General features: G+C 41.7%; 1 protein-coding gene across 1 annotated transcript in view; it reads left to right on the top strand.

Moving 5' to 3' along the window:
* Positions 1 to 9,769, top strand: part of LOC131183866 (connector enhancer of kinase suppressor of ras 2-like) — a 436,268-nt gene that overhangs the window by 418,027 nt on the left and 8,472 nt on the right. The window contains exons 19-22 of the mRNA XM_058154608.1: positions 5,209 to 5,280; positions 6,589 to 6,659; positions 7,597 to 7,700; positions 8,947 to 9,457. Of these exons, the coding sequence (XP_058010591.1) occupies positions 5,209 to 5,280; positions 6,589 to 6,659; positions 7,597 to 7,700; positions 8,947 to 9,457 (758 nt within the window). The remainder of the gene's footprint in view (positions 1 to 5,208; positions 5,281 to 6,588; positions 6,660 to 7,596; positions 7,701 to 8,946; positions 9,458 to 9,769) is intronic.

Below are 9,769 nucleotides of genomic sequence, written 5' to 3'. Positions count from 1 at the left end.
ATTTTTCCACCAGTTCGCCGCGCACCAAAAATGTGAGCACGCGCTTTCCGCGCATGCAGGCGGCCTTCCATGGCTAAATAAGATGGCATAGCGCCGAGGCGGGTGGGCAGGCCCACCCCCACTTGCAGGTCGCCACTACTAGTTCGCCTAAACTGGTCTGAACCGGCTGAATACCAGCACTGATTACTTGTATATGCTGGTGCACAGGTAGAATTTTACGATGAAGATTGACGATGAAGTGAGACACAACAAGGAGTTTTCCAAGGACTCTGTCATGGGAGATCGGGTGCTTGCATTCGTATGGACTGAAGCTGTCCCTTCAAATGCTGGACTTCCCAGCTTAAGTGGACTCCAGCATTTGAAAGGATAGCTTCAGTCCATATTAGTGAAAATATTTACAGACCCCTCGCATCCTGGACATAAACTGTTTCAACTCCTACCCTCAAAACGACGCTATAGAGCACTGCACACCAGAACAACTAGACACAAGGGCAGTTTTTTCCCGAAGGCCATCACTCTGCTAAACAAATAATTCCATCAAAGCTGTCAAACTATTTACTAAATCTGCACTACTATTAATCTTCTCATAGTTCCCATCACCAATCTCTTTCCACTTATGACTGTATGACTATAACTTGTTGCTGGCAATCCTTATGATTTATATTGATATATTGACCATCAATTGTGTTGTAAATGTTGTACCTTGATGAAGGTATCTTTTCTTTTATGTACACTGAGAGCATATGCACCAAGACCAATTCCTTGTGTGTCCAATCACACTTGGCCAATAAAATTTCTATTCTATTCTATTCTATTCTATTCTATTCTATTCTATTCTATTCTATTCTATTCTATTCTATTCTATTCTATTCTAATGCAAGCACCCAATTTCCCATGACAGAGTCCTTGGGAAAAAAATCCTCATTTTGTCTCACTTCATTTGGCTGGTCTTGTCTGCCATCTAGCGGGCTCTGATTCCTGAAGTCCCTTCAAGATCTGTATTTTTATCGTGGTACGTCCCAGTGTTTCTCAACCCTGATAGCTTTAAGAGGCGTGGACTTCAACTCCCAGAATCCCCCAGCCGGGATTCCGTTCAAAGCCACTGGAAATGTTGTGTTTCTCTGCAGAATTATGTGCCGTGTCTGAATCTCACACCAGAAGCATAACTTGATGCTTACCTGCTTACTAAACACCTCCTATGATATCAACAAGGACCATGTTGGATAGTTTGAAGATAATTGAATAATGATAGATGTGTATTGTTATTAGAAACATATAAGTTGATTGAATGCAACAATAATGTTTAATCCAATCAGTTTCATATTTATTGGAATGTATGGCACCCAGGTGTCACACTGTTTACACATTGATTTGACATTTTATAAAAAAATTAAAAAATTAAAAACTTGAAAAAAATAAAAACAAGGAAGCTGTGCCTGTAGACCACATGAAATCTGTGCTTGCTGCCTTTGGAAATTTTGCTAATAGGTGCCTAAACCCATGCTTTTATTGTCAACATTTGAGGTAGTCCAGACAAAGAAACCAAAAGCGCAAATATTAATATTACCTTTAGAATAGAATAGAATAGAATAGAATCTTATTGGCCAAGTGTGATTGGACACACAAGGAATTTGTCTTGGTGCATATGCTCTCAGTGTACATAAAAGAAAGATACGTTCATCAAGGTACAACATTTACAACACAATTGATGATCAATATATCAATATAAATCATAAGGATTGCCAGCAACAAGTTATAGTCATACAGTCATAAGTGGAAAGAGATTGGTGATGGGAACTATGAAACGATTAATAGTAGTGCAGATTCAGTAAATAGTCTGACAGTGTTGAGGGAACTATTTGTTTAGCAGAGTGATGGCCTTCGGGAAAAAACTGTTCTTGTGTCTAGTTGTTCTGGTGTGCAGTGCTCTATAGCGTCGTTTTGAGGGTAGGAGTTGAAACAGTTTATGTCCAGGATGCGAGGGATCTGCAAGTATTTTCATGGCCCTCTTATTGTAGGGTTATAGTAAAAGAATCTTGCAAGTCTGGAAGCAAGTTTCCCGCCCACCCCTCCTCTGTCGTTAGGTTCCAGAGAAGTAGGGAGGGTCAACTCTGAGATTCTTTATCCATCCCCAATCCTGTTTTGGATTCATATTTTTCTTCTCGGGCCACTGTCCAGACTGCAGCTCTTCTTCCTGTCTCCTAAGTTTGTCCTCACTTTGAAAAACTTTGGAAGAATGAAGAGCTTTACATCTTGAGCAGAAATTCCATGCCAAAAAAGAGAAAAATTGGGGGTTATGTCAAGCTTTCAAAATTCTACCTACGATAACTAGCGATTGAGAACCCTGAGAATTGTATTTCAAAAAATCTGGATATACCTGGTCACCACCAAATTCAAAGAGTATCTTGACTTCAGGAATAGCCAGTCTAGTTTGGTGGTTACAACATTGGTTTAGAAAGAAGGAAACTTTGACTTCAAGTTCAACCTTAAGCATGAAAGCTGGTTAGGTGACTTTGGGCCAACCACCAGGAGACTGGGAGTTCTAGTCCACCTTAGGCATGAAAGCCAGCTGGGTGACTTTGGGTCAGTCACTCCCTCTCAGCCCAACCAGGGGTGAAATGCTCCCAGTTCAGACCGGATCAGCTGATCCGGTAGCAATGGCGGTGGGTGGTTCAGCGAACCGGTAGCAAAAATCCCTGCCCCCCCCGCCCATGCCCACCCAATCGCCCGTTTGCCCGCTTGCCCGTTTGCCGCTTCTTTTAAAAAATGCTTTTAAAAGGTGAAAAAAAGGCTCCGATGATCACAGCTGAGCCACGCAATTGTCAGAGCCTTTTTTTTACTTTTAAAAGCATTTTTTACAACCTATTCGGCCGAATGGGTTGTAAAAAAAATGCTTTTAAAGGTTAAAAAAAAGATCACGCGCCACAGCTGATCACACCTCCACACACACGCTGTGCTACTTACCCCATGCCTCCTTTTGGCATGCATTGCACGCATGTGCACACACACCTCACATTTGGAGCATGATGTGCACTGCACATGCGTGCACACAGCGCGCATGTGCAGCTAGAGAACTAGTACTAAACCAGTTCAGATTTCACCACTGAGCCCAACCCACCTCACAAGATTATTGTTGTGGGGAAAATAGGAGGAAGGGGCATTGCATGTGTTCACCGCCTTGAATTATTTGTAAAAAAAAGAAGAAGAAAGGGATTCAAATAAATAAATAAAAGTTAGTAGAACTGGACAACTTGCTGTCATATTAATAGACGCTGATCGCAGAGCACAGCCAAATCCCCAACCAATCAGAACTCACCTCCACCCGATCAGAACACAGCCAAGCTCCCAACCAATCAATTCAAACCCCCACTAGCAGTTAAAAGGAAGAAACAGCTGCAATCACACTTTGCTCCTAGAAGCACGAAGCTGTAAACACCAGCCTGAAGATGATGAATGAGACTTCGTCGAAACATAGCCAAGACACTTCCAATTTTACACGGGAGAAAATCCCAATAACCAAAGACATACATACATACGTGTGTGTGTGTGTGTGTGTGTGTGTGTGTGTGTGTGTGTGTGTGTGTGTGTATATACTTTTATTTTATTGATCGTCCTTAATTATAAATTCCTAACTTCTGCTTCTGTTTTCTAACCATTTTTAAAATAGGTTCCAAGTTAAATAGTACTTTGTTTCCTCTTTATCCTTAATTTTCATCGTCAACCTGTCTACTTTGGCACAGTCTAATATTTTCTTTATTACATTTTCATCTATAGGTATATTTTCATTTTTCCAATTTTGTGCATACATAATTCTCGCTGCTGTTATCCTATGTAATATTAAACATGTAATTCTTTTATTATATTTTCCCGGTAATATACCTAGCAAGAAAAATTCTCATTTTCAATCTATTTGTTGCATTGTCATTTCTTCTAACCACCTTTTTATCTTTAACCAATATTTTTTTCGCCATTGGACAGGTCCACCACATATGGTAATAGGAACCCAGTATCTCTGTAAAGACCAGCTTCTCCCCACCCCTTCCAAGAAAGTATGAACTCTTAAGAACTTTGTATTTCAAAAGGAATCTTTTATTGAAAGGGATGAAAGCAAGTCAAAAACTTTGCTTTTATTTGCTGCTATTTGCTGCTATTTATAATAAATAAATAAATAAATAAAAAACTCAAAGCAGGCTCTGGGGTCCCTCAGGGCATGCAGTTCAGGATAAAGGAAATTAGGAGGACCCCTGCCCACCTTCCGATGTGGATTCCAGCCAATCCGCAGGCATGAATATGAATTGCATCAGCCCAGTGGTGGGATTCAAATAATTTAACAACCGGTTCTCTGCCCTAATGCCCAGCTGGGTGGGCATGGCTCAGTGGTCATGTGACCGTGTGGGCGTGGCCAACTCAACATCACTCACGATGATGGGCACTTTGCCTTAGCTGTTACAACATAATAAAGGTTAACCAGAGAGGTAGTTTCTGTAAGCAGGGCAATAAAGATTAGGCTAGAAACAACACCAGAATGTTTCCTTCCTGCCTTCCCTACAGGATTAGCCCTGTAAAGTGGGGAAAAAAAACAAAATAAGTTTTCTTCCAACAACCGGTTCTCCGAACTGCTTAGAAAGTTAACAACCGGTTCTCCCGAATGGGTGCAAACTGGCTGAATCCCACCACTGCATCAGCCTCTCTGAAAAACAGATACAAAGAGTTTCTCAGGGTCATTTTACAATCCACTCGTTCCCCAAGGTGTGAGAGTTCTTCAGGGATTACTGGAGCCAGGCCACGGGTTATAAATTAGGATAAAGTTTATACAAAGAAATTGGATACTTAGGAAAAGAACTAGATGTGACACCCCAAATCCCCCCCCCTCTTCTTCCACGAAACATGGCAGATACACGGATCGGACAATCTCTTTACATTTCCAGCACTCTGGCGATATGTTTTGGAATACCTTTGCCATTCTTGCTGCTGGCAGATGCCATCTGTAGAACATTTTGTAAAGGTTTTCTTTATTTGTAGTTTCTTTCCCAAAGTTTCTGCCAGTTGTCTAATTCTATAGTATCTCTGAAGTTTTTGGCCCATACTGTCGTCGTTTCTTTCACATGTTCTTCTTCCATTTTAAAATTCAGCAAGTAGCTATGTATTTTCTTGATTGGTTTATCAACTGTCCCTAGAAGTATCTTCTTCTCTCCCCTCTCCTCGTAGTGCTTTCAAAGCTTGCCACCCCAAAATCAAGAGTTTCTACTTTGCAACTGATTGCCTGGAAGAAATGAACCGGTAAGTGGCTCTGAGATTCTGCATTACGTGAGGATAACAGAATAATAGAGTCGGAAGGGACTCTGGAGGTCTTCTAGTCTAACCCCTTTCCTCAGGCAGGCAGCCCTATACCATGCCAGGCAAATAGTCATCCGTGATTTACTCTGATTTCACTCTGATATGTGTTTGGGGAGAGAGCAAGAGAACGGAAGGATGGTATCCTTTTCACTTGCTTACATTGAAATCCCCACCCCTATGAACGGATACGTTGGATGAAATGTCCATCTGGGTTGAGTTCCAAGTGGGGAGAAAGACACTGGAAACATGTTGGCTGTATGGAAAGATGGTTTTTAATGGTGGGTAGGATCACATGGTTTGAGATCCTGGGCAAAAAAGTACATGGATGAGAGAGAGAGAGAGTGTGTGTTACAGAGAGAGAGAGAGAGAAGGAGAGACAGACAGACAGACAGACAGACAGACAGACAGAGATTTATACCCTGTGTTGGGTTTTGAACATGAGCTTGTATTCTGATTGGTTGTCAGACTGCCATGGGGCCATGCATGGGTAACTTTGTAGTTGTCTGTGGTCCCAGGCTTGGTTGAGTCTTGCTGGATGAAAGGGCTTTGGGCAATTCCTACTATGGCTCTTCCTGAAGGAGGTAGATCTTTGTTATGTAGAGAAGACTAGCCCAGGCCTTAATGGCCCATTGACAAGGGGGGGGATGAGTTCCTGCCTCCCTTTTAGGGGAAATATTCTGCCCTTTTAATATTTCCTAAAATACAGGGGTGAAATCTAAACATATCTCATTTTCCTAGGAGACGGGTGGGGTGGTAACTTTCTACAGATACAACATGAGTATTTTGCTGCCCTTGATAGCAGGGATGGACTAACACTGAGGTTAAGAATACCAACTAGAAAGCAGCACCCAGGGATATTTATTTTCTGGGTTATATTTAAAGGTGCATCAAAGTGTTGTGAAAACGGAAACTTCCCATTGTGCTTCGGGATTATCCATCTGCAGCCAGCCCTCCAAATGTTGCAGAAGGCAATTTCCCAACTTCTAAGTCAAACCCTGTTAAAGATGAGGAAAAAGTAGGAGAGTACTAGGAGCATATAAAGTTGAATAATTAGTTGAAATTGGATAAATAACACAGAAATTGAATGTATGTATGTATGTATGTATGTATGTATGTATGTATGAATGAATGAATGAAAATTTAAAACCATTATCATCACCAGGACCTTCAAATGTTCCACTCACTGCTTATAATATAAGAAGGGTTTAAAGCCATCGGAAACCATTTCTCTTTTTAAAAATCTTTCAACAGATGGATGAACCGTCTAGGTCTGGCTGCCATTGGTTACACACCTGATGACAAGGATATTCGGGCAGATGAAGGTGAGGTTCTTTTCCTGATGGCAATAGAATAGAATAGAATAGAATAGAATAGAATAGAATAGAATAGAATGGAATGGAATGGAATGGAATGGAATGGAATGGAATGGAATGGAATGGAATGGAATGGAATGGAATGGAATAGGGAATGGAGTTGAAGGCAAGGGAATAGAATAGAAAGTATACTCTACTGTACACTAAAATAGAATAGAATAGAATAGAATAGAATAGAATAGAATAGAATAGAATAGAATAGAATAGAATAGAATAGGGAATGGAGTTGAAGGCAAGGGAATAGAATAGAAAGTATACTCTACTGTACTAGAATAGAATAGAATAGAATAGAATAGAATAGAATAGAATAGAATAGAATAGAATAGAATAGAATAGAATAGAAGGTGGAGTCGAAGGCAAGGGAATAAAATAGAAAGTAGAGTATACTCACTCGACTGAATAGAATAGAGTGGAGTAGGATAGGATAGGATAGGATAGGATAGGATAGGATAGGATAGGATAGGATAGGATAGGATAGGATAGAATAGAATAGAATAGAATAGAATAGAAAATATGGAGTAGTGTAGAGTAGAGTAGAGTAGAGTAGAGTAGAGTAAAACAGAACACAACATTTTATTTAGTCAAGTGTGATTGAACACACAAGGAATTTGTCTCAGGAGCATAAGCTTTCCATGCACATGCAAAACAGCAGAGTAATAATAAACATAATAATGATACCAATAAGAGAAGGTAGTAGAAAAGATGCAAAGGAGAATAGCAATACAGCCATACTACATTGGTCAATAAATTTAGACATAAGACAATGCTCTGGGAATTAGTTGTTCAAAACAGGCGGTTGAAAATATTCGACTTCTTTGCAGCCTTTGGGAAACCTTGCCTAGCAAAGCATACATTTCCGACCAAAACGAAAAACTTTTTTTTAAAGCAGATTATTGGAGTGAAAGTGACCAAGAAGATGTTGACAACTCCTTAATGCTGAAGCAAGAAGGACCCATTGTGCTTTGTGACTCCTACCACCGGACCCCCTCGGTGAGTCCAGAAAGTTGTGAAATGCAAACCTTTTGAATCACTCTGCATTTTTCTTTTATTTTCTGTTTTTCTTTCCCTTTCTGGATGTCCCAAAGGTGCTTTTTCCCAAAGGAAATTGGACTTCCTTGGTATTTTTGTTTGAAAACCTTTTGCTTTTCACCCAAAAAGCTTTTTTAGTTCTACCCCTCTTAGAACCCAAAAAGCTTCTTGGATGAGAAGCAAAATGTTTTCAATCAATCAATCAATCAATCAATCAAAGAAGGAAGGGAGGGAGGGAGGGAGGGAAGGAAGGAAGGAAGGAAGGAAGGAAGGAAGGAAGGAAGGAAGGAAGGAAGGAAGGAAGAAAGAAAGAAAGAAAGAAAGAAAGAAAGAAAGAAAGAAAGAAAGAAAGAAAGAAAGAAAGAAAGAAAGAGCAGTTTCCTTTTGGGACAACCATGACCTGGATGATGGAGAATCTCCATGAAAACTCTTTTTGGATGTGTGTTGGGAACTCGAAACCAATGGTCAACTGGATGTAACAGAGATAATAGATTTCAGTAACAGAGATCCTGTTACCAACATGGAAGCAACTCTGCAAGAAGCAGTAGCAATAGCAGTAGCACTTAGACTTCTATACCGGTTCACAGTGCTTTACAGCCCTCTCTAAGCGGTTTACAGGGTCAGCATTTTGCCTCCAAACAATCTGGGTCTTCATTTTATTCACTTCAGAAGGATGGAGGGCTGAGTCAACCTTGAGCCTGGTGAGATTCCAACTGCCAAATTGCAGGCAGTCAGCAGAAGTAGCCTGTACTCTAAATACTGCGCCACTGCAGCTCAGTAACAGCCTATTGAGGGAAAGAAAGGGATTTACCTTTGAAGAGTCCATCTTGTATGGTTCAAGCTAGTGGTGAAATCCAATTTTTTTTACTCCCAGTTCTGTGGGCATGGCTTGGTGGATGTGGTGTGGCTTTGTGGGCATGGCTTGGTGGGCATGGCAGGGGAAGGATACTGCAAAATCCCCATTCCCTCCCCACTCCTGGGGGAAAGATATCGCAAAATCCCCATTCCCATCCCTTTCTGGGGCCAGCCAGAGGTGGTATTTGCCAGTTCTCCGAACTACTCAAAATTTCCGCTGCTGGTTCTCCGAACTGCTCAAAATTTCTCCTACCGGTTCGCTAGAACCTGTCAGAACCTGCTGGATTTCACCCCTGGTTCCAACGTCTTTCCATAACTGTATCTTACAATGGGGTGTTTTATTTATTTTTAGATGAATTCTTCGAGCCCATTCCCTGAGCCCAAACATGGCCGTCACTTCTCCAGTGAATCAACCTACTCCCATTCGTCTGCAGAAGAATCCAGACAGGACCCAGCAGGGAACACTCACTCTGCAGGAGGTTCTAGACCTCCCTACAGAGAACGACGTTCATGGCAGGATCTTATAGAGACTCCGTTGACCAGTTCGGGACTCCATTTTCTCCAGACTGTTCCTACTGATTCAGACTACGTGAACGAGAGATTTGGGGTTTCCCCGGAGAGGCGGCGACAAGCCACCTTACCCGTCCAGAGACGCCACAACCACGATCAGGATGGCCCTTTCCCATTGGTCGAGTGCTACAAAGGTCAGAGTTCTCACTCCAGGCCCCAGAAGCAAAGAAGTCAAAGCCTTCCACGAAACCGCGATGTCCGGATCAAAGGGCGAGTAAAAACGAGTGGGATCTCTGAAGAGCGGTCCGAAGAGGAATTGGCCATCAAAAAGCCGAGTAATTTGGGTGAAGATGGTAAGAGGTTAAAATAACTGGACTCCTGGTAGTGTGAGGGACGGAGGCGATGAAGCTGAGCGATCGAGCTTCTGCTTTTTAGGCAGGTCAAAACAGGGCATCTCCATTACAGGCAGAAGAACTACAGAAGGTTTCTATACGACAGTGATGACGAACTTTTTTGGCACCAAGTGCCCAAACTGGAACGTACATGCACGTATGTACATGTGTGTGTGTGTGCACGTGCCAAAGTGCTGGAAACCTGAAGACACGCGTGCCTGAATTTTGGCCATTTTGGGCTGTTTTATGGGCCATTTTCAGGCCATTTTTTTG

The sequence above is a fragment of the Ahaetulla prasina genome, chromosome 11 (assembly GCF_028640845.1).
Source record: "Ahaetulla prasina isolate Xishuangbanna chromosome 11, ASM2864084v1, whole genome shotgun sequence".
Taxonomy (NCBI): Eukaryota; Metazoa; Chordata; class Lepidosauria; order Squamata; family Colubridae; genus Ahaetulla; species Ahaetulla prasina.
The sequence above is the reverse complement of the archived record's forward strand: the minus strand, read 5'-3'. Positions and strand labels throughout refer to the sequence as shown.